Below are 21,962 nucleotides of genomic sequence, written 5' to 3' on the forward strand. Positions count from 1 at the left end.
TTCTTTACAGTTGTGTCTTTTCTTCATCTCTCTTGATCCCCCGGCAATGCGCCGACAGACGAGCCGTCCGAGGACGAAAGCGGCGTCCACAGTTTTCCAAGACGCGGGAAGACGAAGGCGCGGAACGCACGAACGAGAAAAGAGGGCTTTTTCGACCACTCACAGAGAGAGCTCGTCAACAAACAGATGCGAAAAGACGTTTTTGACGCAAAGTTGCTATGCAACCGAGACACAACGCCGCGAGTCCCGCACCGAGTGTCCAGGCATGGCTCGGAGAGCGCGCTGAGAGACACCGCGTGTCTCGCTAGCGTTTCCCCTGCTCGGACCGACATTTCTCTTCTCTAGACGGAAGCTGAAGCACTCAAGTGGAAAAAAGAGAAAAACGAGTTCTCTGTCCTTCTTGTCACGGGGCAAACCAAAAGAGAGCAAGAGTTTTCAGCAGCGAAAACGTACAACCATCGGAACAGTGGGCCACGCAGGTCTGGGCAGTCTCGGGAAAGTCGACTCTTTTTCCCCGGACAGAGGAAAAGAACAGTGGAAGACTACAGTTCCCTTCTCCCGTATAGGGAAAAAGAGAGGGAAAGAACGGGGGTTTCGCTAACTTCTTTGTACCAGTCTATCTTGGGGGTTCGGAAGTCGTTTCCCCAAGAACTAACGCTATCTCCCAATACGATTAGTGAACTCTCTGGTCTGAGCCAAAAAGTACGCGGTGAGCGTGTTGGTGACACAGAAGCAGATACCCTACTCTCTCTTTTCCCTCCTCTCCTCTTCGTGGGAAGAACCACAGAGATGAAAGAAAAAGGAATGAAACAGGAAGACTCAAGCGCGAGCGAGAAGAAAGGCAAACAGAGTGGATGCAGAAGAGCGAAGGTGAAGACTACAGCAAAAGCCATAAGGACCTGAAGACGGGAGCAGATGAGAAGAAACAGCTGATGAACGGAGACTGCTGCGACGACCGCGTGTTTTTCACTTTGCCAGGAACTCGAATCTGCGATGCGCTGCCGCTCTTCTCTCGTCGACAGCGCTTTTCATCGTTTTGTCTCTTCAAACAGATACAGAGGAATCTCACCTTTTGAAGCGTGCTATCGTCTCTCTCTCGAGACGGTTCCTTCTCGTTTAACGGTTCGTCCATTTCGCCCCGTTTATATCTCCTCCCGTTTTTGAAGTTTTCTCTGCCTTTTGCGGCTTTCTCCAGTGTGGTTTCTCTTCCTCCTCCAGGCGTCTCGCGCTCTCATTCTTCGTTCCCTATTTCCGTGTCTCCTTGCTCCGGAGCCGTTGCAGGTTAGGAAGAAAACTGAGTCGATCTACACCATATGCCATTCCTCTAGATCTCTGCCCATCTCATTCGTCCCCTATCTCGCCCTTTTTCATCTTACGACACACTTTTGGGTCTAGAAGTTTGTTTTCTGCTCTGGCACCCGACTAGGACATCCTTGTCTCCAGGCTCCTTTCGGTTCTTCGTTGGTTTTTCCGCTTTGTTACGTGTGATCGTCCCTTCCTCGTGTTTTTCAATCGAAAAAGGGCTTTTTACTGCACGCAACTTCCCGGTGAACCGGTCTCAAGGCACAAGACCTCTCTCGACTGCGTTCCTCCACTGTCTCCGTCGAGCTTCCCATGCACGTGTCACCTCTCTTCTTCCTCTGCACTTCGTTCGTATTCTGCAAGAGTCTCGTTTTGAATTTCGCAACAGGTTGCCTCGCTTCAGTTACCTGTTGCGTACGATAACAGGAAAGGCGCACAGAGCGAGCGAGAAGTGCGGGTTTCGCTCATGATGCTGCGAGAGACGAAGAATTTTCCCGCAGGGAAAGACGCGCCGTGGTCTGGTGGCGTCTCAGCTACACTGCTTCGACAAAATGGAGATACATACTTGTAAATGGTTCCTAGAATACATATCGCTGATCAAACACAACAGTTATCGTACCTGTAGATGAAGGCTAAATTTGGAGTTTAGCGTCTAGCGCCGGTTGTCTGGTATTACTCTTTGCATGCCTGGTTGCGTCCCAACACCACGCCACCGGACAATGTCGCGCGATGCCCGGCCAGTCCCCTTCCCTCTTTACTCGCAAGCGACGAAGGCGAGGACGGAGCAAAGCGCCGCGCAACAACAAAGGCGAAACGGAGGACGGGAAAGGCGGAGCCCGAAAAGGGAAAAAGAAAAACCGGGGCAAGGTAGGCAGATCGAGACGTCTCTCGGCGGAAAGGAGCAACGAGGACAACGTCACCGGAGAAAGCGACTGCACAACCTTTTGGAAAAAGTCGAATAGAGAACCTGTTCCTTTTCTCACGCCTTCTTGCCAGAGCAAGGAAAACGCGTCGCTCGGTGCGGGAGACCTATCTGGAAAGGTGAGAAGAAAGTGAACATAGAGAAACACTGTTCTCTGGATCGGCAGCTGCGCTTCGGGAGACGCGCACGGAAACAGAGCTACAAAACTTACGCACCTCTCTCCAAAATCCCTATCCGGACATATGCAATACACACAGACCCATCTACCTCTCTATCTGTGTTTTTTTATCTATCCACACATAAAGCCAAGAATATGCCTCTAAGCTACCTAGCGCGTTCCATCTCTCCGTCGAGGCGCCTCGAAGAGACGAATTTCGTGTTCATCCCTCTTATTCGCACTTGCTTCTTCAAACATATGCAAGTGCGACAATTCCGCCGCCACAAGGAGCCACCAGGACGAACACACGTGGAGAGTGACGTCACCTTCCCCACAGCTTGAAGTAAACAAAGACATCTTCACACATACAAGCGTGTGCACAAATAGATCTACCTATGCAAATAGACGCATATACCTACGTCTATATGCCGACGTATATATATATATATATATATATATACAAACAAACATGAGTCTATGCATTAGTCTATATGTGTGTATAGCTGTATACGGGGAGTGACGGGTTTACAAGTGACTGGGGAGACGTTTAAACAGCAAGTTTCGTCAGCGTTCCCCAGGTGGGGCCAGCGCTGATGGAGACGTCAAGAGGGACATCAACAGGCATGTTTTCTGTGAGACACTTTCTGATCATCTTTGAGAGAGGTTGCAGGTGCTTTAGAGAGCAGTGCATAACAAGTTCGTCGTGGACAGATAGAAGAACTCGAGGAGGAAGCGCGTGGGGGTCCCATGGGCTGCGAAAGGAACAGCACGCAAGAAACAAACACTGGACAAGAACGCTGACAGCGAGGGAGAAAAGAACAGAGGTGAGGGGAAACGGACACAGATGGTGGGAAGACGAAACGCATTTACAGATACACACGTCAACACCTAAGCATACATTTTAGTGCGAGGAAAGGGTTCCACACACGTGTGTAATACCACCCCCCATTCAGACATCTGCCCATGCGGGCCCAGAGACTCCGTTACTGCCGGCAGCTCCTGACAGGCTTCTTTACGGGGATAGATAAACCGATTCATTCATAATGATACGAATACAGATATACATACGCTACCTAAATTGTGTTTCGCAGCAGATTGCTGTGGCGGTAAATATACACATTTGCATACAGATACTGGCAGAGATAGATCGGTGGACACATGCACACAGGCACACACAAATATATATACAGGTAAAAAGATAGATCGACGTATAGAGAGAGGTAGAGAAATATATATATATATATATACATATATGTATGTATATACAGAGAGAGATACAGGTACTAATATAGGTAGCTAGACAGCGACGAACGCTGTGCGAATATGCACGCGATTCCCAGCCTGTTCGGCGAGACTTACAAGGAGAGCAGTTCAGCTTGGAGTCTCATCATGGCTATTTTCATGATATCGCTTGCGGATCCTTGAATGCAACTGTTGACACTGAGACGCTCGCCTAAAGCCCTCACGTGACTGCTGTTGCTTTTCGCTTCTGGAATGTACCTCCGTCTTCCTGAGAAAGACAAGATGTTTTTCTCTCAGAACAAATGCCCTTCACACTGTCAGAGGACAAAGATGCTTTCTTCCCTCATCAAATCACTTCGCGCAGAGACATTGATTGTGCTGCGTGCGTGTTGGCCCATGCACAAAGATGCACGACATCAACGTGTATCTGTAAGTGAGGAGAGACAACAAAAGACGCAAAACTGCGTCTCCCCCTGGTGAAATCTATGCACGCGTAAACGGGAATCAACGCCGATATCTGTTACCGCGTCTACTCATGTTGACAGACCCAAACGCGCCCTCTTGAACCGCTCGGAAGATGCTCTCCGACGAATTGCCACTCAGGCGGTTTCCCACAGATGCACTTTTTCTACATGTCTCAACCCGTAAAAATACGCACCAGCAAATAAATACACGCGTATATGCAGGCATATGTGTATGTAACTTCCTGTCTCCCTCTACGTAGATGTACATAGATACGTATGAACAGGCATGTATAAGTAAATATATGCGTACACACATGTGTGGGTACGCCTACATACACACATACACATGCGTCTATGCTGATAGGGAGGCCTCTTTGCAAGCGTGAGGATGCTTGGAGTAAGAGGACGAAGGGAGTTGTGTCTCGTTTCAGTTTTACCTGTGAGCGTGGTGACGAAGCCGTCTTCTCGGCCCTTGGCAACGATGCTCCGAATAAAGTGCGACACATCCGGGAACACGAAAAGAAACTTGGATCGAAAGGCCGAAGCAGCAGCCAAGGATATGTTCATTTGCCTCGCAATTGTGCACGTGCCACTCCCGTAGATGAGAGCGAGACAGGTGACCTTTACCTGAGAGAAGAAAGAAAAGAATGGAAGAGATAAAACGACGGACACGGTAAAGGGGATAATGCGGGTAGACATGAGAAACAGACAATGGAGATAAGTAGCGAAGTGGATATCAGTCGCGCTACGGCGAGATGCAAGACACGAGGCTAAACGAGAAACAACACTCTTCGTTGAATCTCTAGCGAAGGGAACGTTGTATTCTCAACGTGTACCGCCGAACGATTTGCATGAGCAGCCAGTTGAATAAATACGAAAATTTGTGCAGACGTATATTTCCGTTCGACAATGTGTTTGAATATATCAACATATATGTTTATACTCTCTCCGTTTGCTCTCCTGTTCCTTCTGCGTTTTAGGTTCTCTCGCTCATCTGGTTTTTAGATGACGGAGACCTCTCTTGTCGCCTCACTGGGGCACAGGCTGTCCCTACATAAGCGGTTCACTTCTCTCAGTCCTCTTACGGCCTTGCCTTCTGTGTCGACAAACGCGTAGGGGAAAAAATCCACATGTATGGACCGGCGGGGCGCTCACAATGGATTCGGGTCCCTCTGCTTGCGGTTCGCACTCTTTGTGGCCCTTTGCTTACTTTGTCGCGGAGTTCTTTTGTCACCTGGCTGGGTGGGATCTCCGCATATAAGGCGGCCATTTCTCTGTAGAGATCAATGGGTTCTTTACTGGTTTCACTTTCGTCGTCGGGAGCACTGCCCCGTGCTTCTCGCGTGTCGCGTCCCGTCAGCAGCGACTGGAGAGGCCCTTTACCGCAAAAATGGGCCTGCGTCGAAGAGGAGGCCGCAAACGGCGCGACAGACGAAACTGGGCAAGCCAAGCAGCGGCGAAAACGAACATGAGCACGCACGAGCAGGCGAGAGACCAGCAGCAGTCGAAGAAGAGTGGCAAGAATCGAAACCAGAGCGCGAAGACGAAAGAAGAGAATTTGGGGACGTAGAAGAAAAGGAAGAAGAGGAAGAAGAGGGCAGGAGGGGAAGAAGAAAGATATGACCGAGCAGAAAGAGAAGAGCGAGAAGAACAAGAAGCAGCAGAAGTAGAAGGGGAAAAGGGAGAAGAAAAGAGGGAAAAGCAAGAGAAGACGACGAAGAAACAGATGGAGGAAAAGAAAGAGAAGACGAACAAGACGAAAGCGAAGAAGTAAGAGAACAAGAAGGCAGAGAAAAACGCAAAATGGGACGAAAGCAAGGAGAAGAAGCAGAAGAAAAAGAAGAAAGAGACGAAGGAGAAGAAGGAAGAAATGTAGCAGAAAAAAAAGGGAGAAGAAGAAGAAAGAGAAGAATTAAGGGGAGAAGAAGACGAAAGAGAAAGAAGGAGAAGACGAAAGAGAAGGAGGCGAAGACGGAGAAGAAGTAAGAGAACAAGAAGTATGAGAAGAGAAACAAGAAGGCGAAGCAGGAGAAGAAGAGATCGAATACGAAGAAGGAAACGAAGGAGAGGATGAAGCAGGAGAACAGGAACGCGAAACAGAATGAGGAGAAGAGACGAAGGAGAAGAAAGAGGAAACGAGAGAGGAGACGGTGAAGAACACGAAAGTGGAGAACACGTCGAAGGAAAATTGAGAGGGGGAACAAGGAGAACCAGCGCCACGAGAATAAGCAGGAGAAGAACGAGGAGGACACGAAGGCGAGGGAAAGCGATGGAAGAGTGGAAGGAGACGGCGAAGACGGCAGAGAAGAGAGAGTGAAACTATGAAGGAAAGACAGGAAGAAATGGAAATGCAGAAGGAAGACGAATAAGGAGAAGCGTGAAAGTCGACATTGCTTGTTCGCTCCGTACCAGGAGGAAAGCATGAGAGCGACGACAAGTCTTTTTTGCGGTTCTTACCAGAAGACGCATTTCAATCTGGGCGTAGTCCGCAGCAACGACAACAGCTGATCCATCTTGGACATCATCGCGGAAGGCCTCACGGCAGTTCACCGTTTTCGGTAGAGTGTAACGCAAGCGACTCGAAGACGGAGACGAAGGAGAGACATCAGAAGAGGGCGAAGAGGAAGAGCAAGACGAAGAGGACGATGTGAGGGAAGAGAGAGACGGAAGGACCATTACCTTAGGGATATTCTGGAGATTTGGATATGACGAAGAGAGCCGGCCTGTCACTGTGCGCGTCTGGTTCCATCGCGTGAACACTCTGTGCAGGCAACGTGGCAAAAATCCCAAAAGGACAAACGTACCGACATCGCAATCGCCTGGTTTTGCCGGAAAACGGATGTGCTACTCTCCCTTCTCTTGAGCGTGAGGCTAGCAGAAGCCATGGGACCACGCAAAAGAGAGGAAGAACAGATTTCCACGACGGGGTCGGATTCAGGGCGGGCCCCACCTTGAGACAGAGAGAGAGACATGCACGTTGTGTCTGCCGACCCAGATGACGCTCTTTGTCTCTATACATTCGAGTAGACGTAACATGTATGAATATATAGTTGCCTGTACGCATCTATACGCATATTTACGTTGGTCCTAATCTATGTGGATTTACATTTCTGCTTGGCCATCTCTTCCAGTGCCAGCGTCTCTATCCACGTGGGCACGAACGGAAAGTCGAGACCGAGAGAGACGACAAAGCGTCAAGAAAGAAAAGGCAAGAGACGCATCACGAGGCAGACACAGACAGGCACGTGACACAAGCGACTAGGAAAAAATACGAAATGCATAGAAAGGAGCGGGAACACTAACGAAATAAGGATACACCGCAGAGGCCACGAAAAACAAGAGACAAGAAAAGGCCAGAACGGAGGCGAGGGAATCGGCAGAATACAGTACGCGCGGGCCGAACCAGGAGAGAACTGAGTCGGCTGAGCACCTTGTTGGGACGAGGCGGAGGCACTGCTGAGGGAACACGATAGGCGAAATGAAGAGACGGGCGAAAAAGGGAAGGCGAGCAAAGAGTCTGTTCAATTCTCACCGTGGGTGTTTCGTCGGATAGAGAGCGGGATAGTCGCGCGCAGCGTCGGCTAGTGAGATGCTTCCTTCCGAGTTTTCCTCTCCGTCCTTCGCTTTCCCCTTCCTCTCGTTTCTGTGCACATCTGCCTCGCCTGCCGGAACTTCGTCATAGAGTTTGAATGCAACTTTGAAAGATGCCCCTTCAGGTGCACTCAGAGAAGAAGACGAAGACAAGGAGAGCTGCGGGGACAGCGGAACGCATTCAGCGAAAACAGGAATACAGAGAGAAAAGGCGCATGTTGAAGCCGAAAAAAAGACGAACAGGAAGCCGGAAACGGAGCGCGAAGAGCCAAGGAAGCAAGAAGCCGAGCAAGAAAAGGGAGAAAGAGAAGAGTCGGCAACGCAGCGAGAGAAGGCATGAGCGAGATCGTGGTGGGAACGAGAGACAGGGTGCTAGAAGGGGAACCACGCTCCAGTCACATCGAATAGGAGGCCCCGAGGGAGACAACCGGCTTGTTAGGGAATCGGGGGTAACGCTGTTCTTTCGTTCCCTTTCTCAAAACGATTTTTCCACTCACGGCAGCCGTGCTCTCCAAGTACGTCGACCTCAGCTTCGCCAAAGATCTGAAATTTTGAATCAGAGGAACGACCGGATGTAGGTCCACGATCTCCTACAGACAGGACACACAAACAAACGTCCTCGCTGATGCGCTGGTGTGCATTCAGGAGAGGACCGAGAAAGCCCTCAGACAGCGATCCCTCGCTAGGCATACCGTTTGGCTTTCCCGTCTGTACCGCGAGATTCACCTCCATACAACACGTGCAAAAACCGGAGAGAATGGAGAACGCAAGTGGATTTTAAAACGCCATTTAGCCCGGCGCTCACTGGTCTTCACCGCCGTGCCGCTGGCCGCCGGCGAGGGACGTGCGACGGCAGCGCAAGAGAGAGACCAAGCGAGAGGCGAAGAAAAAAGGCCCGCGTGCGTCGCGAAAACGCGTTTCGACTGAAGCGTTTTCCGTGCGATATATATATATATATATATATACTGCGATATATATATATATATATACCTGAAGGATTTCTTCGGCAGTGGACCTCGCAAGGGTCCTCTTTGCGGCGCGCCTCGGTCGATTCCCTCGAACCGCGGCGAAGGTTCGCGCAGGCAAGGGCAAAGCTAGATGGTCAAACAGCAAGTTGGAGAGTTGCGCCGGCGAGGACACTTGAACAGACGACGTTCCCGCAGTCCGATTCACTTCTTTCTCGACCGCCACGAGGGCCTCCTGTGCACAAAAAACCGGAGCCGCGAAGGCGACTAACGCACGCAAGGCAGAGGCGGCGAACGCCAGCGTGCGGAAGTCTTGAGAGACGGGAAACAGGCTCACAACCCGCACAGAAGAAGTGTTTCTACGGAAGCAGCAAGAGGGTGAGGGAGAATTCGAGACGCACAGCAAAGAACAGGCTGCAACCTCACGAGCACTGGTGTCTCTCTGCGTTTCACAGGACAGGCCTTGGCCCGCGGGAGAACGGGAGAGCAGCGACACGGAGCGCAGAAGCGATAGAAGGAAGAGAAGAAGAGGGAGAAACAGAGAGAAGGAAGAGAAGACACGGACGAAGAGTGAGAAAGAGAGAGAAAGGAGAGAAAGAAGAAAGCAAGACATGCAGACAGCGGAAGAGGGGACAAGAAAGAGGAGAGGTCCGTCTAGTCCTTTGTTTCTCACGTCCAAGGCAGACTTGAGTTGTTCGTGGCAGTGCGGTTGAATGGCGATGCCCGTCACGTCGAGAAGGGCGAGCAGAGACGCCATGGGGATCTCCTGCGTTAGGAGAGGTCTGGAAGAATACGAGAGAACACGGCGGCAAAAAGAGCGGAACACGGCGAAAATGAAAACAGAGGAAACAAACAACAAGCAGACGACAGGCGAGCGTAGGAAGGAGATAAACGCGCGAGAGCAGGGCGAAGATGGAACTGAGGGAGGACAAGGGAGGCAAATACGGAAAGAATAGGGGACGAAGACGGGGATACAGAGAAAGACGTCGGGAAGGCGACACAGAAACGCATGCACGGACAAGGCCCCTGCGATTTTCGTTTGCGTGCAAACCGAGAGAGAGACGAGCAGCTCCCTTACTGGACAAGTTGGTGGCATCGAAGGAGGTGGCGAGAAGCGAGAGAGAGGCGAGCGAGAAGAATCGCGTCGTGGAAGATTCTGGACCAGTGGAAACTGGAAGTGGACGACACACCAGAAGCCCCCTTGTCTTCAGCAACCAACTCAAGTTGCTCCTAAAAACAAACGCAGGAAAAGCGGCTCTTCCGCTGCAGAAGGAACTTTCTCAAGACCTACAGGAGGCAGAAAACACAGCATCGCTCACCAATGAATCCGGTGCCGCATGCTCACCCATATCGAAAGCAGGCTCGAGTGGACATGCGTACCCATTCAATTCCCTCATACATATAAATATATATATATATATATATATATAGGCTAAACAGATGCTTATGCATGCGCCGATTCAAGCGACTAGACACCTCGAAATGTGAAAACAGACATACGGATAGAAAGAGAGGGATCGAGCTGCGGATCGAGTTATGAACAAGGTAACACGCGTGAACTGAACGCGCCTGCGCTTCCGATACATAAAGTCCATGTTGCAAGAGATGCAGTACACGAAAAAAACCGAAACAGGCACGCAGCTCGACGAAAAAATCCATCTTTGGGTGTACGTCCGGTGCATCTTGGCGTAGGCAAAGAGAGCAGAGAAAAAATGCCGAGACAAGAAACAGAGAAGCAGAGAGACAAAGGAGAGGAGGATTTCCGGAAGCAGTCTGGAGATGTGGGGGCGAAGAGACAAAGGGGACAGGAAGCGCAAACACCTGAGAATCGGTTTCTTTGCATTCCCTCGACGAACCTTGAAGGCTGCCAAACGCGGATCTGAGACCTCCAGCACGTCCCCTTCTTTCGCTTGACGCGTCGCTTTGTCTGCCTTGCCTTTCTTCTTCTCTTTCACACCTGCCTCTTTGGTCTCCTCCGCTTCGGCAGCCAGATCGTCTGCTCTCTCCAAGCTCGGAGTCTCAATCTCGCCTCCGTCGTTTCCTTCTTCGCTGTCGTTTTCTCGTTTTCCATTTCGAGGAGCTAAATCGCGAGGGCAGTCCCTCGACGTCCCCGTTACAAGAAGAGACGAAGGCAGGGAAAGGAGCGAGGGCGGCGAAGAAGGGAGGGAGAAGTTCGGGTTCACTTGCTTCGCCTCCATTTCATTGAGCAGCACGCATTGCTCAAGTGCCCCGGGTTTGGCAGTATCGACTGGGTCGTCCGGGTGGAGCAGCCAGTGCACCAAGCTCCCGTCGAGGAGAGTGCGGAAACCTAAAACTGAGATCCAAAAAGCAAATCGACACGGGGGAAATACTATCCGAATGAATGCGGAACGGTAATACAAAAGACGGTAGTTGCCACGAAAAGATCTGTGTGGAGATTGGCGTTGAACTGACCTCTATATGTGCGTTACACGACGGCCGCGAGTCTCACCGACACACAAGAGCTTGTCCCTTCTTCAGCTTCTTTCTCATTTCACGCGTCTTTTCTCGCGTTCCGCTTTTCCTGCTCACACCTGCCGTATACCCTACCATCCTTTGGAAATCTCTGAAGGAGCGGGCGCAACGTGTCCTGGGCAGAGAAGCAGAAGGTCGGGCCGCCGCTTCGCAGCATCAGACCCTCAACATGGGCCAAAAGACGCACAGTCTCCCATATCTTCTCTGTCAACTCTTTCTCCTCGCGAGCAAAGCGAGGTCCAGAAGGACAGCAAGACGGCGTGGAATCCGACGAAGAGGACGGAAACGCAGGTGACGCGTCGGGGAGGCGCAGGAGCGACCGAGTGTCTCCAAAGAGACGAGCATTGCAGGGGAGAAGGACATGCAACCACCTAAAGTGCGTGATTGTCCTTTCTCGACATCCCCCGTCTTGGTCTTCGTCTGTATCTGTTTTTCTGTTCGCCAGAACCAAGTCAGCTCCTTTCTCTCCGGGTCCTCCCTCCCTTCCGTCCCGTCGTCTTCCGCTTTGCGGCGCATCTCCTGTCTCTCCTTCGGCTCTGCACGGGGAGTGCAGGGTCGGCTCGCCTGGCGGCGCATACGCGAGAGAGAGGAGAAAAGCGACAGGCTCCGGAAATCGAGAGCGGTAAGTTCGGTTCAAATACCGTGCTTCTGTCAGACGCTTGGAGGATCGCGTTGTGGTCGTGCCATCTTCAAACAGACAGAGCAAAGTGCAGAGCGAGGCAGGAGGGGCGAGGAACGAAGAAACAGCCGGCGACACGGAGGATCGAGCGAAAGCAGGGAGAGATGTAGACGCGTCGAGAGAGAGAGAAGAGAGAGGAGATAGAGAAGTGGAGGGAAGCGCAGAATTACGGGGGGTCGGGGAAGGGGAGCGGAAGGCAGAGGAGACGACAAACTGGGATTGAAGTAGGGCTTCCAGCTCATCACAGTTCGTGACGACAACGCGAACCTGCAAGAAAACAGGAAACTGTCAGTGACTTTCTGCGCTTCACTGACTCTCCGTTGCTCGGCTGTCGCTTCACAGAGACGTGGCACTCGACCGCCTTCCCTGTACTCCTTCAGCTTCTGTTGTGCACATTCCACTCGATTCATCAATCTCTCGTTTGAGCGCGACGCTGTGTATACAAGGCCACCTTTGACGTCCCGACCCACTTTTCGGCTTTTGCCTTTCTGCTCGAGTTGCATTGCTGCAGTTCCTCTCCGTCGGTGCCCTCTAGTTCTCTTCGCGTTATTCTTTCCTCTCCACAATCTCCTGTCCACCGGCAAACGGTTTCTTACCTCATCAGCAGTCGATACGCCATCTCTGCCCCCCGCCGCTCCGCGTTCTTTGCACCGCTCCTCTCGCGCTGAGAAAGTCGCAATTTGATTTATTGAGGACGTGAGAAACTCACGCCACGCCTCCTTGGGATCGAAGATGACGTCTTTCCTTTTTGATTTTTTCACGCTTTCTCGCTTTTTCCCCTTTTCCTTATCGGACGCAGCCTCCGTTGCCGGGGAAGCAGACAGGTAGGAGCCGGACGAGCGGGGCGTGTTTTCGTCTTTCTTCTGCTTGGCGTGGCTGCCAGTCTCCTGAACAGGTTGAAGACTCGCCGCAGTGGGTGTCTCTCCATGTTCGTCTCTCTGTTCCGCAGCTGACGACAGGCTCTTACTCTCCTTCTTTCCTCTTTTCCCTCCAGATTTCGTCCTCGCCTTCTTCTGTGATCCGTCTTCTTCGCGTCCTTTCTCTGTCTCGGTCGCCCCCCGCGCTTGTTCTTCCCTGCCTCTCTCCGTCGCGTCCTCCGCCTCCCTGAGCATCTCCCTTTTCCTTCCTCGCTCGCGTGGGAGAGCGTTTCTGCTCATCTCCAAAGAGCGCGGGAACAGGCCGGTCTCTGCTGCGCTCAGGTCCGGCCCCGCATCCGCAGCGTCTCTCCGCGGGTCTTCGTTGTCAGGCGCGACTCCATCTTCCTCCGCCTTCTCCACACCCGCCTCTTCGTCCTGTCTCAAGGGGAAAAGTACTCCAGAGAGCGCTCGTTCGCGTTCCTCCTGGAAGGCTGCGAGAGGAAGAGACGCTGAGCCGAGAGAAGCAGCCACGCGGGGCTCCGAGGAGAAATCGGCGGGCGGAAGAGGAGAGGCGGGGCAAGGAGAGAACGAGGGACAGGCGAAAGCAGCAGGGACAGGGCAGGAAGAGAAAAATGCAGGCAGCGGGGCCGAAGGAAAGGAAGCACGAGAGAAAGAAGATGGCGAAGAGGAGACCAAGGAAGCAGGAGAGGCAACACGAGAGGAAGAGCGAGAAGACAAAAAGGCAGGAGGGAAAGGCGAAGGAGATTGGGAGGAAGACGTAGAGACGAGAAACGAGGGGAGACGGAACGAAGTCGAGGCGCAAGGAACAACTGAAGAATGCGGAGAAGCCCGAGACGAAGAGGGAACAGAGAAGGAAACACGGAGAGAAGGAAGATGAGAAAGCGAGACAGACAGGGTGCCCACAGGAGGCCCGTGTAGAGAGAAAGACGACCGAGAGGGGAAAGAGAAAAAACACCGAGGAACCGGGGGGACAGCGGGGGACCAGCAACAACAGAAAAAAGCAATGGAAGACAGGGGGCGCGAGACGGCACGAGAAAGAGAGCATGAGGACGAACAACGAGCGCGGGAAAGAGAGGACGTGGGTGGGGGATGCGGTGAACCGAAGAGCGCCGGAGCAAACAGCGGCGGTCCGAAATGACATGGCGGAAGCGCTGCATGTTTTTTGTCTCCTCGTGTCTCTCCTCTCTCACCGTCCGGTGGTATTCCACGTTCCCCGCTATTCCCTCTGGAGCGCCGCTTGTTCACGTTCTCGCCGCCGTCCTCTGCATTCCCGACGGAACGTCTGAGAGGAGGAGAGAGAAACGAAGAGAAAAAGGGAAGGTGAGAAGAGGCGCGAGGAGACGAAGGGCGGATAAGAGACGGCCTCCATGGCGGAGAAAAGCACCGGTGTCTCTTCATTCGCTCTTGGAGGGAAAAGGAAGAAGCCCAGTGAGGGGAAAAGGGAAGAAGGGAAGGGCAGGCAAGGCATCTGGAGAAAAAGAAAGGAGTATCGGCAGAGAAGAGGGCGGCCGAGAGACGGGTCAACGATTGCGCGATACAGACGCCGTCGCTAGGGAAGAGCGCGACGCTGAGGCGCCGGAACAGGATTGCGGCGGGGGCACTCCCTAGAAGCAGGGAAGAAATAGTGAACGGTGAAGCGGGAAGGAGAAAAGGGGGAAACTCCTGGCTGTTGGTAACAGGTTCGATAGATGCACACGAGATACGACCTTGTTCCGCGTAAAGAAACACACTTTGTCACACTTTTTGTCGCGCCGTGACTGAGCGAGGAAAAGTAGGCTGTCGCATCCAGAAGAAATCGGTTTCTGATGTCTATCTGGATAAAATGGTCTTTCTCGTATCCAAGTCTAGACACTGCGATCAGGAGTGATATGTGGCATACGAAAGACAAAGGACGAATCAAGAAGACACAGAAGGAAAGGGACAAGGCACGAAAAATTTGCGAAAAGCGTCAGCGCTTCTTCGCAAGGTCGGCGAAGAAAACAGAAGAAACAGGGAGGTAAAATGCCCATGGAAATAGAGGTGGATGTGCACATGGAAACCGAAGGTGAGGTGAAGGGAACAGGAAAACGGCCTGCTTAAAACAAGAAACAAGATAAAAAATCGAGAGGAGAGAGAAAGGAACAGCTGGATGGGCTGCCAATTGCATGCGAGCACAACAGAAGCCGCGCTCAAGCCCGCTTGAGCTGCTTGCAACAGACCAGCCGATTTTTTGCGGTTCAGCCGCGTCGTTTTTCTCGCAGTGGAAGAAATGTATTTTTGCCACCCTCCATTCACGTTTCTTCCTCTTTCCTAACATAACGTGCCTACGTAGTGCGTCCCTTCTTTTATGGCCGTTTTGGGAGTCCTCCAACATGATGGTCATGAAAAGCACAATAGAACTTGGATCCGGTAAACAAAGACATTCAAGATCTAAACCAGTCCTCTACGCATGTTCGTCCAAACGGGTTCCTATGTCGAAAACCCAGCCCCGAATCACCGCAGTCGAACACTGTGATATCGCTCTCTCTCACTCTGGAGCCACATGACTCAAAAGGCATATGTCGGACCTTGGCAGACAAGCATACATGCATACATACATACATACATACATACATACATACATACATACATTTGCACCTATGAAGGGGCGTGCAAGTAGATTTCCATATGTATACGCCCCCGCCGTCGTGCATTTCTTCCGGTATTTCTCTACATACATACATCTAGATATGCCTGTATGCGTCGATGTAGGGAACACCATTTTCCGGTTTGACCGATAAAGAGCGAGTGGCAGACTCGATTCCTCATACGTTTTCATCAAAGGGAAAATGCCGACTTGTTTCCAGCCTCGTGCGCGAGTGAGAGTACGCAGGAAATCTCTACGGTACCGCCGCATCTTCATTCCACGCTTGGCGATGCGTAGAACAAGACAGAGAGGCCCAAAGAGATACATTTGTATGCGTATACTACCCGACATGTGGCTAGACGTCCCCTGGGAGGAGTGGAGACAGGCATCCGCAAACAGGCTCTGCTTTGCCCTTTTTTTTGTCCTGACATGGTTTGGCCACACCCCCTGTTGCAAAGCTATTCATTACATTCGGTTTGCCGACGCAAAAAAGTGCTCGAGGTGCACTCTTAACGCAAGCTTTCATTCAAAACGGATCTCGGGAGAAAAATGTCCCTGTGGTCCCTTTTCATAGCGCGGCCGTTCGCTGGTGCGAGATTGGATCTCTGACGCGCAAGCGATGTCGTGCGATCGGGTACTTCCTGCCTAACTGTTAGTCAAAAGACGCGCTTACAGTTGTTTATACTCATACGTTCAGGTGGATGCTAGCTGTCTATAAACCTTAGTCGGATTAATCTTCTTGCAAGCGGATATCACCAGCTGCGTTTAGGCAAAACGGTTCCTGCATCTCTCAGCTTTTCCGCCTCGCGCTCGGTTTCCCTGGAGGGTCAGCATGGCACCGCCGTGTCCCTGCGCGTGCGTCTCAGTTGCAGGCGCATCCAGACCCACGTGTGAGACAAAGTCGAAATAAAGAGGGAAGGGAACACCCTGTCGAGTCTTCGAGCGAATCTGACTGATGAAACGCACGTTTTTCCCAGTTCTGCAAGAAGTGAGGGAGCGGCGAGTCGAAGGGTGCAAGCTGAGGCCGCTTTCACAGACGGTTCCGTGCCAGAGTCCGGTTGAGCAGAGAAGAGAGACCCGAGGGCAGTGGGATAGTTGTTATCGACCTAAAAAGCAAGAAATTCGAAAAGTTTCCTTCGAAAAGCACACGTTTGCGAAACCCGCAGCTTTGCAGTAGGAATGCCATAACAGGAGGACTCGCAGGTGAGCGCCAGAGGACAAGAACGACGGCGGAAAGAGAGGGTGTGTCGTTCCACCTTTCTCCACAGACACCCCTCATTCTTTCGGACCTGTTCTTCGCTTCCTCTCTCTGACAGTTCCATACTCAAAAACAATATCGGTGCCACCGGAATATCAACAAACAAGACCCTTGCACAACTAAGACTCCGTCTGTATTTTGCTGCGTCGTCTACGTACCGTCCGGCGCCCCACCACAGTCACCCCTCCAAGGATCTTTCCTTGCTGCTACGATTCAGACCAATACTCCCAGATATATATATATATATATACATATACAGCGGAAAGTAATACATACCAGTGTACGTATATGTATACGTTTGGAAACCTCCCTGAGCGACAGACTGTTCTCTCGCTGCGCCTTACAGCCTCACCCTCCTCACGGTCGCGTGCGTGTGTGCCCTCTAAAGTCGCCGTACATGGCGCTCGCTAAATCCGGTTTCTTTCTCGTGTCTCAGCGTTGCCTCATTCGCTTAAGAGAGCCCTCTCCTCCCACCTGATTATAAAAATGCACATATATGGATGTAGATATGCATGCGCGTCGCTGTATCCATCTGCATGCGCACACCCGTATTCCAGTCGCGTGATGCACTGGTCGATTTCCCTTCGTTGCCTCGTCGCTTCTCGGGGCTCGAGAACGGAGAAGCTTACTGGAGGAAATGGTATAGGTAAACACCTGTGCACATTACAACATTGAGCGTTACAATAAGAGGACTGAAGCACATAAACAAACAAGAGCATTCCACAGGCGCGCACCGGTGATCAGTTCAGGGAAGCGACCTCCTGTGTTGTCCGAGATAGAACCGGGTCTCGTGCCGACGAAGTCTGTTTTCTTCAAACGGAGCGACGCACGACCGTTGAAGGAGAACGCGCGTGTAGGGGAAGCGAGAGCGAGCGCGCGGGGGCAAAGCGAAGCGCTCAGGTCGAGCTGCCGAGACATACATTGAACGCAAGAAGAGAAGCCTTTCTCTCCAATTGTTTTCCTGGTGGTGTCGGCGAGGTAACGACGCCGGTCTCCTTTCTAGGTCCAGAGGGAGACAGGTTAATCACAGACGCGTCCCTCGATTCAGTGTCCTACAGCCTGCTTCCCGTTGCTCCTAACAACACTGGCAGTTTGTCGCGAGGCCACAAGGGTTGCGCCTTGTGTGATGTTGGTCTCTCTCAAGGCACGGCGACTTCACTCTTTTCCTCTCAGCCGAGCGAAACACGAGACAACTGTGCCCTTTTCCTGACCTCCCGTTCACCGCCTGTGATAGGCTTCAGATTGAGGTCGACGCCTCTTCCCCGAAGGTGTTGAAGACGCGTGAAGGCTACGGATGTGGAGCGCGCACCGCCGCAGCGTGCTCTTCGGTCAAATGCTGAACACAAAGCATTTCTGGGAGAAACTATCTCCCCCATGCCCTGCATTCTAACATGTTCCGGTCAGCGAAGGGGGAGCTCGAGGAACCAGCCGCCCCCCCGTTGCCTCTTGGCAACCTAGAGCCGTCCCTGCGAGGACAAGCAGTATCGCGTTTCTCGCCGGCTCGCAAAGGTTCAGTTCGCTTTCCCTGCAAGGAAAAGATCCAGGATTTTCCGTTCCCACGTGCAAAGGACTTAGTAACTCACAGTGGTTGTGCATGTCTCGTTGTTTCCAAAGTGCAGCCACAATCACAGACGCGACAAACAGCTTCGTTAGCGCTCCATCGAGGTTCCTCCTATCTCACTACTGACAATGCGCCGCTCAAGAAGGGGGGCCTGAAGGCGGTGCAGAGGAATTTCTCAGCTCCTGCAGAACGAGTACGAAGCAGTCACGGTCCTCAGGATTCGAGAAAAAGAGAGGGATGCAATTCCCCGAAGTGACCAAATGGAGGGCGACGCAGAAGTCATTCTTGGAAATCCCCGCCGAGCAGTCCACCCGCCTGAGTTGTTCTGCCGTGTAAAGAATGTTGCGAATCCCCGAGAGTTTTACCACTCGAGATTTGCGTTCGCAGGACAACTCAATTGCGGAGTTGCCTTCGGTCAGCTTCACCATGCAGTCGAGACGCGACTTGTCCTGTAGGGAAGACGGGAAACGGGGAAATCGGCAGCACAAATGGAGTTAATACGTGAAACTCAATAACTGGCGGAAAAGAAAAGGAGCGATTGTAACGGAGAATGCATTTAAAAACCTGGGGGTGCTCCACACGAACTGGTCCTGCGGCGGTTGAGAGAGAAGGGCCACTCAGATGAGGTACGCGAGAGGCGATGGAGCGACAAAGAAACACAACGGCTCAAGATTTTCCCTGCGCGAGGAGAGAAAGAAAGAATGAGAAGGGAAGGGGAACGGGGACAAAAAAACAACACAAGCCCGACACTTTCGCACGGTGTTTCAGAATTTAGCCGACAGATCGCAGGCTTCCCGACAGAGAAAAATCAGACCCCTTACCTGGCTGCACACGACTACGCCGTTCCCAGAAAACATGAAGTGGAAAGGAAAATACAAATTTTTTGAGTCTTGATGCAGAGCACCAAATCTGGTGTAGGCGCCAAGTGCACTCAGTGTGTCTAACACGAGATATACCAGCAAAAGGGCATGTCTGAAACCTTCAGGAGTGGCCTCGAGAGTTCGTCTTTCTCCTCCCAAGAGGCTCGGGAAAAAAATCTGCTCCTGGTTTTGCTCTCACCACTGCATCTGAGCAGGGCTGCCTTCGACAGCCAAAAAGGTAGCGGCGAGGGGAACGGATACTTCGTGAACACCGGTCCCGTAACGGTAGTATCCCCGCCGCGAAGTAGATGCATTGGTGAAGAGGTCATTGTCATTCCCTCCCTCTCTTTACATTTGTAAACATACACACATGTACACATGTGTATATATATGTACACCTTAAAAAGCTGAGAGACACGAAAATGTATGCGTGTATGCGCCTCCCATGTATATATATATATATATATATATATACACATAGGTCTTTGGCCATAGGCGCTCATATACATCTGCGTAAAAGTACGCGTGATATGTAGGGGGAGACGCATGCATCCGGCGTAGCTGTTTTTGAGCATGAAGTCTCAAAAGATTCTCCCTGGCGTTGGATAACCCAGAGTTGCCGGTCGAGCGTGAGACACATATCGAGTGCGAGGCAGGGTGCGACACTCACCTGCAAAATGAGTCCGATGGTTAAGCCTTTGTGAAGCCTCTCCAGGAACTCAGGACTGTAGCGTTTAGGCAAATCTTCCGGCGGCGATGCAGCCTTGGAACCGTTTTCTGGCGTCTCGATCTCCAATTGGGAGTCTGCGGCTTCTCCGCAGCAGCTCTTGCAAGTATTCCCCATGTTGAGATTTCCCTCGCAAAGTGCCTCGGTGGGGCCGCAAGGCGAGCAGAAATGCTGACACAACTGTGAAACTGCGCAGGCACTTCATACATATGTGTGTATGTACATGCGTGCGATATGGCGGTCGTGAAAGTCACCGACTGCAAACCAACGGAGGGTGAGTGCCCGCTGCCCGAGATTCAGATCTTTCTACGCCCGTCTTTCCCTGAGAGCACGAATGAAAGGGAAACCTTGCCGCATAAAAAAGGGCCGTCCACGTACTGGAAGAGCAGAGGGATCTACACTTTGGAGAAGAGAACGAATTAGCGTGATTCATTGAACAGGACAGAGACGTCGTATCGGCGACGCGAGCGCTGCTTCACAGACTCTTCCTCAAGTCAGGACGGGGACGTGGACCTCCCGAAAAAGAAGAACGGAAAATGCCATGTAGAGCAGCGAAGAAGGACAAAACAGAAGGAACAATGCGAGAAAGTATTCCTCAAAAAAGATTGACACACAAATACACAGTACCCCTACCGCGAACCACCAGGTTTCATTGGTGGCTTCTGCTCGCATGGATCGCTAGCTTTCAGGATGCTGTCCAGCAATCCCGCAGTGCTGGGGCGACGAAGGCTAGTTACGCTGTCGATTCATGCGGAGGAACGCCAAAAAAAAACACAATATAGAGAGAAGTGCGGAAGTAACGCGCGAGCTGCCTGCACTTTTCTGCGGTGTAGGCGGTTTTTTTTTTCAAGAGAAGGAGCGGAAGCGTCGAAGCGTATTTCTAGAAGTGTCGCCGGCCGCGAAAAAAGGCTCCACGCGCGAAATCACCGTCCACTGCAAGACCATCCATACACGTACGCGGTCGAAGACAAGGTCGTGTGGCGACACACGCACACGCTTCACGGGCTCCTCGCACTGGTGACCTGTTTCAACAGATATTTTTCAAGCAAGTCAGAACCCGTGGAAGCGCTTGACTACATGTGGGCACTGAACTCGTGGCACTGATATCAAACTAATCACGGAAGTTGGAACATCCCCAAGACTTTTCTCCGGTAGTCACAGGGAGAGTGTGCTCGAGGCTGCTGCTGAGCTGGGCGGTTCCCTGGCTTCTGTAAAACTGTCTACAACGATTTGTAGATACAGAGCGTGGGCGCCTTCTACAGGAGACGGGAATGGGCGGAGAGGGAGAGAGTGTGGGTACTTTGTTTCTCCAAGGAAGGGCTCGAGAGTGGAGTCGCCAGCCTCGGCGGGGCAAGGCACGAGCCGATCAAACAAACGATGCTGCCCAAAGACGAGAGGAAGCGCCGAATGAAGCTTTACTCCGCCTGAACGGAAAACCTGAATCACTTTTTTCCATCAAAGTTGGTTTGCCACCGAAGACGCCATAGTAGAGGGACGGAATCCCAACACCTGGCATGTGTCGGTGTTTCCTTCCCGCGCCGCCAGCACTGTAGACGGGTTTGCTTCATCCGCATAGTTTGTCTATGGAATGCGCTGTCGTTCGTTTCATGGCTTTCTCGGGCGATGCGCCACAGGCAACATCACGCACTTTATTGGGCTGTTGCTGTAGCCTGGGCGGCGTCTTCGCAAGTCCTCCCGTAGCTCTACTACAACAGGCCCTGGATCTGTTGAGGGTCAGTGAAGTGCAAAGATAGGAGCTCCAGCAATGGCCAGCTACTTCTACGTGAAGATGCTAAGGAACAGCTACAAGTGCATAAAGGCTCGCTGGACAGAAAACAGCGCTACACTTTTCCTACGCAGGTAGAAAGTTCCAGAAAAGAAGATCACCAGCAGCAGCAGGCCTATCCTGCCATTCATGGAAACAGTAGGCCTGACAGTGAGACACGTGGCAAGGCACGCTTTGCAGAACACGACTTTGGTGGGGCTTCCGCACCCAATATGGTTGCCTGCAGCAGCGAGAAACGAACAGCCGAATCAAACGACTATAAAGTCACCGTAGATGTCGTCCGTTCATGCTTTTCAGTCTTCCGATGATCCTTGCCTCTCTGCGAACGAGGCAGATTACTTCAACGCACCGATCCACGCATCCAGGTATCCGCTCAACCTGTGATGCAAGTTCACTAACCATAAGACACACCTGACACACGAGGCTCATGCCCAGAACAATAAAAAATCAAGTCTGAGCCAATGATGGTGGA

General features: G+C 51.9%; 2 protein-coding genes across 2 annotated transcripts; both read right to left on the reverse strand.

Annotated features, from left to right (window-relative positions):
- Window positions 1–2,928: 2,928 nt before the first annotated feature.
- Window positions 2,929–12,972, reverse strand: NCLIV_012190 (hypothetical protein; the record flags this gene model as incomplete). The annotated part of the gene is made up of 13 exons (XM_003880736.1): window positions 2,929–3,133; window positions 3,741–3,891; window positions 4,525–4,714; window positions 5,298–5,483; window positions 6,545–6,848; window positions 7,620–7,837; window positions 8,176–8,268; window positions 8,669–8,878; window positions 9,317–9,425; window positions 9,722–9,873; window positions 10,500–10,957; window positions 11,212–12,082; window positions 12,412–12,972. The coding sequence occupies 13 exons, from the start codon at window positions 12,970–12,972 to the stop codon at window positions 2,929–2,931; spliced, it is 3,708 nt and encodes a 1,235-aa protein (XP_003880785.1).
- Window positions 12,973–18,254: 5,282 nt separating this feature from the next.
- NCLIV_012195 (uncharacterized protein) lies at window positions 18,255–19,821 on the reverse strand (the record flags this gene model as incomplete). The annotated part of the gene is made up of 2 exons (XM_003880737.1): window positions 18,255–18,566; window positions 19,648–19,821. The coding sequence occupies 2 exons, from the start codon at window positions 19,819–19,821 to the stop codon at window positions 18,255–18,257; spliced, it is 486 nt and encodes a 161-aa protein (XP_003880786.1).
- Between the last annotated feature and the right edge of the window lie 2,141 nt (window positions 19,822–21,962).

The sequence above is a fragment of the Neospora caninum genome, chromosome IV (genome assembly GCF_000208865.1).
Source record: "Neospora caninum Liverpool complete genome, chromosome IV".
Lineage (NCBI taxonomy): Eukaryota > Apicomplexa > Conoidasida > Eucoccidiorida > Sarcocystidae > Neospora > Neospora caninum.